At 48.9% G+C, this 15678-nt stretch overlaps 1 protein-coding gene across 2 annotated transcripts in view; it reads right to left on the reverse strand.

Moving 5' to 3' along the window:
* GALNT18 (polypeptide N-acetylgalactosaminyltransferase 18) overlaps positions 1 to 15678 on the reverse strand; it is a 360452-nt gene that overhangs the window by 178360 nt on the left and 166414 nt on the right. For both annotated transcript variants that reach the window (XM_065881395.1, XM_065881396.1), the window contains exon 2: positions 14401 to 14593. In XM_065881395.1, coding sequence (XP_065737467.1) covers positions 14401 to 14593 — 193 coding nt within the window. The remainder of the gene's footprint in view (positions 1 to 14400; positions 14594 to 15678) is intronic.

Genomic DNA, 15678 nt, shown 5'->3' on the forward strand with positions numbered 1-15678 from the left:
TGTAATGAACAGCTCCTAATAAGGTCAATATATCCGTACACTGTCAGTTCACTGTCTGCCCCACTAACTCCACCAGCATGAAGACTGTGACCCTACGTCTGTCCCCACTTCTCCAGGGGTTTCCTCTGGGTTCTCAGAGCCTCACTATCTGAAGCTTCTGGTGGTTCTCAAGTCTTTTCCAGGGTTAGGGGTTAACTGCCTTCTCCTCCTCTCTTCCCTTCTTAATTCTCAGCCTAACCACTCCATTTCCGCCTTCCAAGGAGACCAAGTTGAATGTCTCCCAGTAACGGGCCACGGCCGTCCCGATGGCTTGAGCAGCTGCTGTGTCTAGGATCTGTCTCCTGAAGGTCTTTCCGCGAGCGGAGTGGAAACGTTACTTTTGTTTTACAAGCTAAACTCTGCTGATCACTATTTTTGCGCGAAAGACGCTTTCGAACAAGGTTGTTACTTAACAGCCCTTTTGAACGGAACACCTAGGAGAGTGTGCCACGTGTGTGTGTGTTTGTTGCCTGTCTCCCTCTACTATAATGACCCTCCCTGAGAGCAGGGACTTTATTTTGCTACTGTGCTAGCTCCCAACCTTAAGCCAGGGTGTGGCATATAGTAGGTTTTTGGAACTGAACAAAACTAACAGGTTTATTTATTTTATCCATGCACACTTCGGAGATACTGTGGGTTCGGTTCCAGAACACTGAAATAAGGTAAATACTGCAATACAGTGAGTCCCATAAATATTTTGGTTTCCCAGCGCATTTAAAATTATGTTTCTACTACACTGTAGTGTGTTAAGTGTACAACAGCATTGTGTCCAAGGAAACCAATGTACATGCCTTAATTACAAATATTTTATTGCTAAAAAACGCTAAGCATCATTTGACAACACAAACCTTCAATCTGTAGAAAATGCAGTATCTGCGAAGTGCGGTAAAGTGAAATACGGTAAGACAAGGTATGCCTGCATAAGGCCTAATTTCACACGCGTGCCACTGATCTCAGCACGCTCTTTTCATACAAACCTCCTCCCTCTGAAGGAGAGTCAGGTCCTCTCCCAACAGCAGGCCCTTCCTCTTCCACCCTCCCTCCCCCGGATTTGTGGCCCCAACTGCTCACTTTCAGTCTCCAGCAGGCTCTCAGTTCCTTTGCACTGTAATTAAGTGATCCCTCCAGGCCAAATGTCCTGACCTCCTAAAATCCTTCCTTCCTCCCCTTCTCTCCTGGGAGCCACTCAGGGCCCTCCCAGGAACAGCCAGGTGCTTTTTCTCCACACCTCATGGCATCTAACCTAAACCTGGGTCTGCGTGAGCAGGCAGGTGAAGGGTAGGCAGGTTAAGAAAGACGAGGTGGGACAGTTTATAGGGAGAGAACATTGCAGGGGAGGGGGATGAATAGAGCCACCCAGATGCTGACCCAGCTGTGCCCTGACTTGCTGCGTAATCCTGGGCAAGCCACTTTCCTGCTCTCCATATCTTGTCACAGATTAAGGGGGGTAGAAGCAATGATCAGAGGTGTCTTCTCTGTACAGTTCAGGATCGTCTATCTCACGTGTGGTGAATGGAAGATGTCTTGCAAGAAATAGCTTGCAAACTTTCTCTCCCTCCTAGCCAGTGCCTGGTCGTCACCAAATGCCACAAGACACATACATCCCCTTACCACTGTTGTGACTAGGCAGGGTGACCAGCTTCATCCTGGTCTGCCCAGGATTCTCCCAGTTTCAACACTGAGAGTCCCAAGCACACTGGGATGGGTTGGTCATCCTATGACTAGACCACAGCTTCCTGATGGTTGGGACAGATCTTGTTCATGACTGCATGCCCTCTGCCGGGCACCGTTCCTGGCCATCAACAGGCATTCAGCCTGCATCTCTTGAATGAACTGATAGCATCCTTTTCAAAGTCCCCAACACACACACATTCACACAGTATGATTGCAACCTTTGTTTCAACATTAAAGCAGAACTTACGTGGCTGAGAGGAGAGGCCAAAAGAGGGAAGAACAGCACGTCAGGTGAGATGTCTGCATACCTGCCGGTCACACTCACCATCATCACTGCCGGATACTGAACTCAGGACAGAAGCCTGCCAGCAGCGGGGCAGCCCAAGGCCTTCCAAAGAAACACACGTCCAAGAGGGTTGTTCCAGACCCAAGCCCAGCAATTTCTGTTCCCAAGTCCGGCCACTTCACCCACAAACCAGCACCAGCCTCTGCCCGAGGGCTGTGCCTCTCATATTCACACACGGAGATGTTCTCCCCCAGCACCTGCATCCTCCTGGGTCTGGCCAGCACAGCCTTTGCTCCCAGCCTGCTGTCCCCACCTGCTCTGGTGTCTGCCTCTGTCCTCCCCTTTTCCGCCTCCCTCTCCAGAGAAGGGCCAGGGGACGTGAGAATCAGAGGAACCACCAGGTGTAACTGGCCCTTCCCTACTTGTGCTCCTTAAGAAAGCCTGACTGTACCAGACCGGTCCCTTACACATTTTGAGAAGAGGTACACTCTCCTGTAAAATTAACCATAAAAGTTCCCTTTTTATTTTATTCTTGTTCAAAGTTGAGCCATTTTCCACTAGAGATAAAAACAAGGCATTTCTGAGAGGGGAGTACTATGGCTGTCTAATAAGCCGGGATGGACGGTCATGATAAAGTCAACTACATCCACCTCTGCACACAGAGGTGGTGTGGGTATGGAAGCGGCTGTGTAGGGAGCCTCCCAGCAGAGCTCCCTGACACGATTTGGAGCTGTTTATGAGGCAAGTTTATATCAAAAGCCACTACCCACGAGAGGCAGGGAAGCAGTAGCAGACTAAGGAAGGCCGAGCCAGGCGCTCTGCCACTGGGTACCGCCCGGGGCAGCAGCCAGACACCCCCATATTGGACCGATGGATTCTCCCCTCCCTGTGACCTCGGCAAATCTACGAGCTCCCGGTCCATCAGAGCATGACCCATGGAGGCTGCCTGACCTCTTCCAGAGCGAAGATCAGAGTAGAATGTGAGCTGTGGTCTGCCGGCCAATGTGCACAGGGAACCAGGTCCAACTATGCCTGGATCCTGGGAGTGGAGGAGGGACCGCCCTGGACCAAACAGAGAGAAGACGACACTCCCAGGTACCCACTCCCTTGAGTGCCCGGAACCCCTCTTTCTTCCCAGGTTTCTCCTAGAGAGGCTCGACCCTGTACCCGTGGTCAGCACACAAGGGCTCAGCTGTACCGTTAACCACCTAGAGCATAAACCCTGGGATCAGCAGTGCCTCTTTGTCCCTTACAGCTATCTGTGTCCTCACTCTGGCCTCCACCCTTCTACCTGTACCCACAGGACTTGCTTGATTGTCCTCTGGCCTCACTTGGGCACACTTCTGGCTTCTTCCAGAACTTTCCAGATTAGATAGGCTCCCAGCCTGCCCGCGACCGGTCTGTTGGGCTTAATGAGAGCCGAGGATGAGGGCAATATGGGGGTTCTCACTGGGCACGAGTGCAGTCGAGATTTCCACTCCCTGTGCCTGGCATCTCTATCACCACAACCTCTGGAGCTCAGAGACTGCACGGTACAGCTACCCCTACTGCCCAGAGACTCCTCACAGAATATCTGGAAGTAACAATAGTACTAATTTCCATTTACTGAGTGCTTACGATTTGCCATAAACCACGCTAAGAGATATACAGATGTTTTTACTCTTTTATCCCCGCTCTGAACTTTATTCCTTCCTACAGTCTTATATGGTAAACATTTTATCCCCATTTTACAGATGAGGGAAATAGGGCTGAGGCAGTAAGTTATCTTCCAGGGCTTACACCTGGGCTCATTTGCCTCCAAAGCCAGTACTCATAGTCTCCGCTAAACTAGGGTCCGTACCTTCTTTCCACACCCACCCAGAGATTCATCTGTCCAGACACTGGTGTTGTGATAACCCAAAGACCTGGTGGAGGGAGGGGCAAAGTGGAAGTCACTCCAGGTCAACTCTGATGAAAGATGGGGCAGATGTAGTGTGTCTACTAGGATGATGTGGACTAACATGATAAAATACTACTGGGCATGTAAAGCCTAAAACTGTCTTCTTGTCCCATTGCTCCCATTGAGATAAACCCTCCCCACATATACTCCTTGTATGAAGCTGTCTGTGTCCTCTGCCAGGTGGCCTCACCATTCCGCCCACAACTCGTGGGACCAGAGACTGCTTCCTGAGCCCCAAGTAGCTATCGACGGGCTGGCGGTCAGTGTACAGAGCAGTGTAGCCCAGGAGCTCTTATAGCCGATCTCATAATATTGAAGAAGGACCAGCAGTCCTATCAAGCCCTTTCTCATGGGGAGGTTGAACATGAGGTACCTTAAGAAGACAGAAGCAGAAATGATGGGGGAGGAAACAGAACACTGTCACTGAGTGAGCTGCAGATGTGGACAGTCACTGTTAGAGACACGGCACTCTAAGAGATGAACAGAGAGGATGCAGACTCGAGCCTGTCCAGGATGTCCTGAGCCACGCTGCCCTCCTCCAGAGCCTGGATATGTGGCTTCTGCTGGTGTGATTATGTGACTGCGTAGACACTGGCCTACAAAGAATCCCAGCCATCTGTGGTCATCTGAGTGAGTTGAGTGCCTTCTTCCATGAGAGCACACCTACCCTAGCGAAGAAAGACCCACTGCACTTCCTGGACTGGGATCGGATCCCCCTGTTAGACTCTCACAGCCTCTTTCATTTTTCTTATATGCTATGGCAACGTGTTTTTACGTGGTTATTTAACAGACGTCAGTGTCTCCATTCAACTACAAGCTGCATGAGGTCAACACCGTATCTGCTTTGCTCACCAGGTCCCCCTTGTGCCTCACACAGTGTCCAGCACAGAGTACAAACTCAGAAGGCACCGGCTATCTGGCTGAACGAACAAATGAATAAATGCTCGAATAGCAGACAGTAGAATGAATGCAGGCCCGGGAAAGCTTTGTGGGTGGGAATCCCACTGCGGCCTGACAGAATGGGAATCACGGAGTTGAACACATACTCCCTGCCTGACCACAACAATAAGCCCAGATCATCCACTAAGCCAGAGGGTACGTGGAGCTAGTGGGGCTACCTAGTGTAGTCAGGGGCTTCGGGGGCCTGGCAGGAGGCCACGTCTGGCTCAGATGTGGAGGAGACAATGGACATCTGAGAACAGGAGTTTTCACAGTCTGCAAGGCCAAAGAAATGGGCCACAGCCTGATCCTGGAAGAGCGTCTGACACCGGAACCACTACAGGTAAACTTCTAAGTAGATGTGATCATCAAAACGTCCAGCTTTCAACCAGGGGCAGAATTTCTGCAAGGGGACTCTGTTGATTTAGAGAAAGGATCTGCTATGTCAAATGTAGATTGTAAGGGGAACAAGAGAGAAATGAATCAATTAAAATGTAAACAGCCAACGGGAAGCAGGGGGACCATTTGTTCCTGAAACATCTTATTAGAAATCCAGGGAAAATGGGGTCCCTGGGACTACACGGACAGCCACCCAGGGAATAAAAGTCAGCTGGCTCTGGTGGAAAAATCACACAAAGGACCGAGCATCTCCTTGTGGGAAGTCTGTGGGTGAGCAGGCCAGGCCAGTGGCAAGGACAGCTGAGGAACGTGGGGTAAAGGGAAGGCAGGCCCGACAGGTGGGAAAAAGGAGGACGGGGCGTCTTTGCTCTCCGGCAGAGCCTTGCTCCGGCCTCTGATGCCCAGAACTCTGGTGCTGGGGAGAAATCACTCTGTCCTCCACTGCCTACCTGGCCCTCCTCACCTAGCGCCAGGGTGGGAGGCCTGTCCCGTGTGGCTCCTTGTGCACTTTGTGGTGTTTCTGGTAAAGTCATGACCATGTCCCCCAGGCCATCTCCTTTACAAATCAGAGATACAGATAAAATGTAGCAAAAAGTTAAACAGCAGTTACTATGATGTGAGGCAATGTTCTAAGAGCTCTATGTATATTACACATTCAATCTTTGTATTACCATCTCTAATTTACAGATAGGAAAACCAAGACACAGAGAGGCTAGGTAACTTACTGGAGGTCAACCAGCTCTGTAAGTGACAGACCTGGCCTTGGATCCCAGGGAATTGGGTTCTACATATCACTCTATAATCTAGCAAAAACTTCATCTGTTTGTCATGTTACTCAGCTCTTCTCCTGAGTCGTTCTCCTCTAAACATATGCCACTTTCTCTATATCCCATGAAATCCAATTCTGCAGCTGTGATCTGAGTAAAACAAAACTATTGCCTCCCCATTTTAAGGCATTAATACAGCTCAAGATTACATCATCTTTAAGAACAACTATGTGATACTATTGGCCCATGATATGTTTAATTAACTAAGATTCAGAAGCATTTTCCCAGGTTGCTCCAGTTAAGAAGTATTTCTCCCTATGTTTGTGTAGTCAGCAATTTTTTTTTTTTTTTTTTGCGGTACGCGGACCTCTCACTGTTGTGGCCTCTCCCGTTGCGGAGCACAGGCTCCGGACGCGCAGGCTCAGCAGCCATGGCTCACGGGCCCAGCTGCTCTGCGGCACGTGGGATCTTCCCGGACCGGGGCACGAACCCGTGTCCCCTGCATCGAGGTGGACTCTCAACCACTGTGCCACCAGGGAAGCCCTAGTCAGAATTTTTGATGCAACAGCAGAACTATTACCCAGGGTGTTGATTTTACCTCCCTTGTCCTGAGGCTGCTTTCATGGAAGCCTCATCTTTCAAAGACTTCTGGGTCATCTCCACAGAGCCAAAATCCCAAACTAGAAAAGCTCCCCTAGGCAGGGCGGGGCAAGGGGCCTGAGTAGTGTCCTGGAGACACAGACACAGGTAGAAATACTGGCTCTGCAACACACCACTGGTGGGAGCTTGACCAAGTTTCTTAACCTTGCAAATATTCTCCTATATAAAATGGAAATAATAATAACTACCCCAGAGAGACGAGAGGATAAAGTTAAAGGACAACATAGACATTAAGCAGTTTGCACAGTGCCTGCCACGTTAAGTGAGCAAGTGGCGGCTCTTGGTGTAAATCCTTAGCCCCAGCGTAGGAACCCCCAGATGATCCAGCAATCATGTCCCAGCTCCTCACCCGAAAACGCCCCCCTTCCCTGCCAGGACCAGATATATAACTTGTAGTGCAAAAGGAAAATATGGTGGCCCCTGCTGAAAAATTATTAAGAATTTTAGCACAGCAACAGCAGATCATTAAACCAAGCGCAGAGCCCTTCTAGCCTTCTCAGGATCCTGTGCAAAAGGGGCCCACTGTATAGTGTCCTGATACTAATACTGCCGCCGTAAACAAGTCCTGCAAACTTGGTGACTTCAGATAACACAAATCTGTTATCTTCTGGTTCTGGAGGCCAGAAGTCTGACAAAGGTCTCACTGGGCTAAAATCAAAGTATCAGCAGAACTGCACTCCTTTCTGTAGGTTCTAGGTGATAATCTGTTAGATACTGTTCTTGCCGTTTTCAGTATCTAAAGGCTGCCCACATTCATGGCTCTTTTCCATCTTCAAAGCCAGCAATGGCTGGTTGAGTCCTTCTCACATAGCCATCTCTCTGGCTTATTCTTCCACTTTCAAGTGCCCTGTGATTACATTGGGTCGAACCAGAGAATTCAGGATGATCTCCTTATTTTAGTCAGCTGATTAGCAACCTTAATTCCACCTGCAACCTTAATTCTCCTTTGTCGTGTAACATACCATATGCACAGGTTCCAGAGATTAGGATGTGAACACCCTTGGGAGGCCATTATCCTGCCTACCATACACACTCATGAAGACAGCACTGTTGACCCCCAAAGTTCAGAGGTCTCAGATGTCTGTCTAGAGGTTGCACCATGAAGACCCCATGGCCCTCCAATCCATACACACAAACCTGGTGACCATCCTCATAGTGGTGGCAGCAAATACCCACAGCCACCTTGGATGGACCCTAACCTGCTCCTAGGGGGACCCAGAGCCCTGGCTCCAGGCTGCATTCTTTCTCTTCTATAATCTCATCCTGCTTCTTTCCACTTGGATGTTCACACAGGGTCTCTCCAGCTCAGGACCCAGGGCTCCTTTGTGGGTGGGTATGTGTGGATCTGCCCCAGTTGCTCCTACCTGGGGCTGCAGAAAATAGTCCAATCCCCTTTACCAGCCCCTTGTGCCTCAAGCCCCAGGCCTTAACCTACCAGTCAACCCAAGAGCCAGTCCACCCTCACTCCTGGGAGGGATGTGGACCTCAGGGGATGCTGGCGAGAAAGGCAACATCATTACTGATGGCTCAGGGGCCTCTGAGGATCTGCCAGCAAGAGGCAGGAAGCAACACCTGCTGGAGGCTCTGCCCTGAGCTACCTTAGAGGTAGGCCATAGAGTTGCCATGGCAATGTGACAGCCCTGAAGCCGGAGCCCCCGAGCCCCTCCTGTTCCTACCCATACCCAATGCCCACTAGATCAAGGGCTCATCCCTTATATCCCCTGGCCCCTGTATGGAAATAATACGTACTGCCTGCAGGAAAGAATGAGGCAGGCACCGGCTGCTGTGGAGCTGGTGAGTACCAATATGCTAACTATCCCACCCGCCATCACTGGGGTGGGAGGCCCAGCCTTACCTTCCTGTCCTGATCTGGCAAGCTTGCTTTAGCCCTCCACGATCCTCCTTCCCCACAATCACAACCCCTTTTCTCAGTGACCTTCCTAAAGATGTCTCCTCCATCCTCCCTCTCCATCCCACAGGCAAAGGACTTCCTTGATCTCTTTCTCACACCATAATTTTTCAAAAAGTTGATGCTTAATCTATATGCAGTGAAATGCACAGATCTTAAGTGTGTAGATCGATGCGTTTTGACAAATATATATACCTATGTAGTCCACACCCCAATCAAGACTTGTCTTCCCCTTCTTCTCTTTTTGCCTCTGGGAGGTTATTTTGGAGGCTACAGATAAGAAGGGGCAGGTGGGACACTGGGAGGCAGGAGGAGGAACATAGAGAAAGCCATGGGGATGTCTGGAGCTTGTAGCTGGGGACATGAGGGATGGAGTAAAATCCAGCCAGACTGAGATGCAGACTTTCTCCCCTTTGATCCTGAGGCCCCTGTGTCTTTCACCCCAGGAAGCAAGAAGGCAAACCCCTGTCCAGATCTGGCAAAGGCCTCACGTGGGGTGAAGTCTAGGAGGCTCACCAGAAGAGGCAACCACTGTCCTGTCTCCCCTGGGTCTTCCCACCTGGATGGCCAAGGGGCCTGCTCTGTTCTTATTAATATAATGCAGGAAGAATGAATGGCACTTTGACTTCCCCGAAAGCCAAGTGTCCTGGTGCCCGGAGGAAATACGTCCTCTCTCTGCGTGGATCAAAGACCCCAGAGGAGGCTAATGAAACTGTGGCATTTCCAGTTCCCATGTCCTTCTATGGCAGAAGATAGATGGGCCTCAGGCTGAGCAGCTGGAGTTTGTTCCCTGGGGACAGATACTCCAAAATAGCCAGAGGGAGAGAGGAGCTGAGTCCCGCCCAGATAAAAGGTAGAGACCACATATGTCTCATTCTTGAGGTCAAGAAGACCTTCCCGACTACACATGCACAGAAAAGATCCTTGAAGGTCAAAAAGGGAGTGACGTCAACCTATTCATAGGCTTCTTCGCCAGAATCCATCTTGGCTAAGAGATGGGTGTGTGCACACGGGACGACCCTCATGTAAACCAAATAAGGACTCAGAACCAGGCAAAGCAAGATCACTGCCAAGAGAAACCCAGAAGAAATGCCCCATATAAGTGATTCAAACTACCACGAGGGGGCTACTCTCTCTCTGAGTCCACCCGTGTATGCCTATTCACACGTACTCTTTTTTCCTCCCAATAAACACTTTACTTGTTTCACTACTTTCCGTCTCTTTGTAGAAATTTATTTCTACAAAGCTGATGGGCCAGAGCCTTGTCACTGGCCACTGGTCCCTGGTGGTCTAATGGCTAGGGTTCAGCGTTCTCACTGCCGTGGCCTAACTTCAGCCTCTGGTTGGAGAACCGAAATCCTGCTTCAAGCCAAGGCCACCTGAGATGACTTCCATCTCCAGAGGAGAGTGGCCAAAACTGGTAAAGGGAGGCTCCTTGCAGACGTCAACCTCCAGGTGCTGCTTTCCTGAGCAGAGGCCCCAGGAGGACAGGGCTTCTGTGGGTGTCAAGTGCAGTCCCTGACTTACTAGAGACCTGCATGGATGACTCCTTCCCAAGGAGGCAGGAGCTCCTCTGCCAGTTTTCTGATCACTTGCCTTCTGATCCCATCACCTTTCACTCTGGATCCCACTACAGTGTAAGCTCCTTGAGGGTTCTGTCTGACGCTTTACTGGGTACCTGGCACACACTTGGTGCTCAATAAATATTTGTTGGATGAATAAACTAATGAAGCCTACCTAGCAACCAGTTGGATGGATTTTTTTCCTTCTAGTTACCTCTCGCCCTGTGTATAAGGCGCTGAGCACACTTTGGCCCTCTCTCAGCCAGATGACAAGGTGGTCAGATTACCAAGAAAGGAGATAAAATAAGGGCCCAGCCAGAGGTGATGGAAGGGAGGGTAGGGAAGAATTTGGGGCACCCACTTTCTGGTCCAGGAATGAAGCCAATGAGCATAGCATCAGGGTTAGAACTTGGCAAAGTCAGGAATACAAAGAGCAGGGCTTCCCTGGTGGCGCAGTGGTTGAGAGTCCGCCTGCCGATGCAGGGGACACAGGTTCGTACCCCGGTCCGGGAGGATCCCGCGTGCCGCGGATCGGCTGGGCCCGTGAGCCATGGCCGCTGAGCCCGCGCGTCCGGAGCCCGTGCTCTGCAGCGGGAGAGGCAACAACAGTGAGAGGCCCGCGTACCGCAAAAAAAAAAAAAAAGAAAAGAATAGTGCAGAATCCAAAGATGCCTCCAGGGGCAGAAATCCCCAAGGGCAAACAGGAGGGAAAAGGAGGAAAGGCACAGGAGCTGGGACTGAAGCAAGGTACACCTGGTGTGATTCTTCTAGAGACTGTCCTTAGCATGGGGCTTTCTCTCCAGATGCTCCCTGTACCCCTACCCACCTTGCTCTAAATCCCAACATTTGCCATCGCTGAGGTTTCACTCTACGCCTTGATAACAGCTTTGAGCTTCACTAAAACAATTTTTCTACTTCCTGAACCAGATAAGCCAATCAGCTCCATGCTATACATTGTTAAAGCAGGCCCCATCCCCAGTAGAATGACACGAATGGACACCTCACGGCAGTGAAACACAGTGACGGTTACAAGCACAAATTCTATTGCCAGATTGCCTGAGTTTAAATCCCAGTTCTGCCACTAGTGACCTTGGGGGCAGATTACATAATCTCTCTGTGCCTCAGTTTCCTCTTGTGTAAAATGGAGACTAATAATAATACTATGAAATAGTAAGAAATACATATATTGATCTCTGCCTCCAGTTCCTGACAATATTTATTTAGTCTTTGACCCATAGCCCCTAAATCCTTTGTAATTTACTGAGTGAAAGGAGTGTCTGACACAGAGGTCCCAAATCCTTTAGAATTTCCTGGGTGATCGGAGTATCTCTTTTTTTCTCAAAACAGATAACTTTTTATTGAATTATAGTTGATTTACAATGTTGTGTTAGTTTCAGGTATACAGTAAAGTGATTCGATTATACATATATGTATATATCTATTCTTTTTCAGATTCTTTTCCATTATAGGTTATTATAAGATATTGAATATAGTTCCCTGTGCTATACAGTAGGCCCTTGTTGTTTATCTATTTTATATATAGTAGTGTGTATCTGTTAATCCTAAACTCCTAATTTATCCCTCCCCCCACTTTCCCCTTTGGTAACCATACGTTTGTTTTCTATGTCTGTGAACCTATTTCTGTTTTATAAATAACTTCATTTGTTTTTTTTTTAGATTTCACATACAAGTGATATCATATGATATCTGTCTTTCTCTGACTTACTTCACTTAGTATGATAATCTCTAGGTCCATCCATGTTGCTGCAAATGGCATTACTTCATTCATATATATATGTGTGTGTAGAGATATATATACACACACCACATCTTCTTTATCCATTCATCTGTCGATGGACATTTAGATTGCTTCCATTACTTGACGACCGTAAATAGTGCGGCTATGAACATCAGGATGCATGTATCTTTTTGAATTCGAGTTTTCATCTTTTCCAGATGTACGCCCAGGAGTGGGATTGCTGGGTCATATGGTAGTTCTATTTTTAGTTCTTTAAGGACCCTCCATACTGTTCTCCATAGTGGCTGCACCAATTTACATTCCCACCAGTAGTGTAGGAGGGTTCCCTTTTCTCCACACCCTCTCCAGCATTTGTTATTTATAGACTTTTTGATGATGGCCATTCTGACTGGTGTGAGGTGCTACCTCATTATAGTTTTGATTTGCATTTCTCTAATAATTAGTGATGTTGAGCATCTTTTCATGTGCCTGTTGGCCATCTGTATGTCTTCTTCGGAGAAATGTCTATTTAGGTCTTCTGCCCAGGTAGGAGTATCTTTTGATCTAATGAGGAAGATTCTTGGCAGGCTCCTGAATGAGGGCTGGTCACCAGAAAGACCAAGCCATGATTAGAAGTTTGGAACTTTCAGTCCTACCCCCCATTCTCTGGAGAGAGGGGAGAGGCTGGAAAATGAGTTAATAATCAATCATGCCTACGTAATGATGCCTCCATAAAAATCCTTAAAATATGGAATTCAGAGAGCATCCAGGTTGGTGAGCACATCCACATATTGGGAGGGGGATGCACCCCCAACTCCACAGGGACAGAAGCTCCTGAGCTCGGGACACTTCCAGACCTCACCCTGTGTCTCTCTTCATGCGGCTGTCTTCCCACGGAGCCCCTCACAGGGTAAAAGTCACATACCTTGCAACAGTTAACAGAGCCCTTCTCTGCAATTCTTAACCTGGGCTGTGCATGGCAATCACCTGAGAACTCTAAACAACATGGGCACCGAGTTCCACCTCTGGAAACTCTTGCCCAATTGGTCTAGGGTAGAGCCTGGTATCAGGATTATTTTAAAACTCCCAGAGGAGTTGAAGGTGTAGCCAAGTTTGAGAACTACCAACCCCCCACCCCGATTTGATCTGCTTCCTGTTGCCCCTCTGATCTCATCTCCAACTACTGTCTTCTAGTTTGCTCTGTTCCAGCCACAGGGACCTCATTCCGTTTCTTCAAACATGCCAGGCACATGTTGACCTCAGGAACTTTGCACATGCTGGTCCCCCTGTCCAGAAAGTTTTTCCTCTGAGTATCCACATGGCTCACTTCCTCATCTCCTCTAGGTCTTTGCTCAAATGTCACCTTCTTAGTGAGGCCTTCTCTGACCATCTCATTAAAAATTCAACCCCTCCTCCTATTCCAGGCTGTTCCAATCTCCCTCTTCCACCTTACATTTCCCCACAGTACTTACTACTACATTTCCCCACAGTACTTGCTACATAGGTGACTTTGCTTTGTTTATTATCTGTCCTCACCTAACTAGAATAGAACACAAGCTCCCCGAGGGTAAGGATTCCTGTCCGTTTTGTTCACTGCTCTATCTCTGGGTCTAGACTATTCTGGCACATAGTAAGTGCTCAATAAATACCCTTTAAATGAACATATACTCTTCTCTCCCCTTGTAGATCCTCAGCTGCTCTTTCATCTCTAGAGCCCAGCCAAGTTCTCCTGGGCCAAGAAAAACCACATCCAACTAAATGGCATACATCAGGTGCTCAATAAATGTCTATGAAACTGAACTGAACTCTGCTTCCCAAAGAATATAGCCCCCAAGCCCAGCAGCAAGATCTTTCCTGAAAACTCCAGATATAAGCTCACTGTGGTTTGCAGCTTTTAAGAAAATTTTAAAAATAAGGGGAAAGTGGGGAAAAGAAGGTGTTGGTGGGGAGCTCACAAAAGTTAATGAGATCTTCTCAGCTATGGTACATGCCCACATTTTTAATAATTAGGAGTAATAAAAATTCTAACTGAACCTTAAAGGAACATCGTCTCTAATGAAGAGAGAAGTCAAGACAGACTTCTCTGTTGGGTGTAATGACTTGTTAGCCTCAGAAGATGGATGTACTTTAAAAAACTAATTTACAGAAAAAAAGAATTGTTCATAAAAACGCAACTGATTGGGTTAAAATGACTTATTAACAGGAATGCCAGATGATTCTCGTTCCCTTAAGGATTAAATTAGGTTATTAATCCTTCAAATTTCTAATGGAAGAAAGCCTTCCCCCTGCTTAGCAGATGGAGAAACTGAGGCTGGGGGAGTAGGGAGAGAGTGACTTGCCTGACGCAGGCCAAGTGGGCAGACCCTGGCTGAAGCCAGGAAGAGACCCAGGAGTCCAGACGCCAAGTCCTAGCTCTGTCCCCAGCACTGTGGTGACCCCACCTCCCCACCTGCAGGTCAACAAGGGCCCGGCCACTGACTCTGCTCACCCACTGGGTCTGAGGTCAGGCAAGGGCCGGTCGAGGGGTAGGCGGTCACTGAGGTAGGCATTGTAGCCGTAGTACTGGAACTGCTTCAGGGCCACACGCCGGCCTTCGGGGCTGAGCTCCTGGCCCCAGTGTGCAAACAGAGAGGAGTCTGTGAAGGGCTCAGCCTCTGCCTCCTCAGGTTTGGCGGGGGCCTCTGGAGAAAGAAGGGATAAGGAGACAGTGGGTCAGAGCACACCCCTGCATATGCCATGACAACCCCTTTCCCTTCCTCACCATTGCCTTAGGTAAAACAATCTTAGCCCCAGCTTTGGGGGTGGGGGAAGGGAGACTAGAATCTTCATGCGTCCACAAACTCATGTATCCATCCATACATCCATTCACCCACCCAACAACCACTAGCGCAACGGATATAGAAATATACCCAACAGGGTCTGCTGGGAAGCCGATGGGTGTGATCCTGATGCCCCATGGCTTTAAGTTAGAACCTTTTCCTTTCCCGGTCTGCCTTCTCATCAGAGATGCCGGTCCCAGCCCACGAATGGGACTTCTGCTTCTCTTTCCCCAGATCGCACCCCCATTCCATGCCAGCTCTGAACCTGTCCCACACCCAGGTCCCTGAGCTGGGCATCTGCTCCCCTGTCCAGTTCTTGCCAGTCCACCTCTGTCTCCACTGTATGGTCCTGCTGTGAGTTTCCTGGTCCCATCGTACAACATTCACCTGGCTGCAAGGACCCTCGGCCAGACTGCCTCCTGCTGCCTCAGGCTCTGCCCACCAGGACAGGGAATCATTGGCACAGGGGACAGCCATACCATCCCCAAACCTCCACACACTCTGGGCACTGCTCATTGGATCCCTGGTAGACTTTGTCGGGCGGCAGTGCTCACACCAGGTCAAGAAGAGCTCATCGTTTTCCTGGAAGCTTCCAAGAAAAATGGAAGAGGCATTATTACCTATAAGAGCAGAGGCTTGGATTCAAATAAATCCCTGCTCCACCATTCACTGGTTACATGACCACAAGCAAACACTCAACCTCTTGACGCCTTGATTTCCCCACCTGTAATGTGGGAATAATAATACCCACCCACCACCCCCAAGATCTGTGAGGATTACTTACGGTCATGTGTATAAAACACTTGTCTCAGAATAAGTGCACAACAAATGGTAATCAGGGTTGCTATAGCAAGAGGAGCCCGGAGGGTCATTTAAGTCCTTTTATTGCGATAATGGGTAGGTCTTGCCAGGACATAGGCTGACAGGTCAAGACTATGGAATTCGTT

The sequence above is a fragment of the Phocoena phocoena genome, chromosome 8 (assembly GCF_963924675.1).
Source record: "Phocoena phocoena chromosome 8, mPhoPho1.1, whole genome shotgun sequence".
Lineage (NCBI taxonomy): Eukaryota > Metazoa > Chordata > Mammalia > Artiodactyla > Phocoenidae > Phocoena > Phocoena phocoena.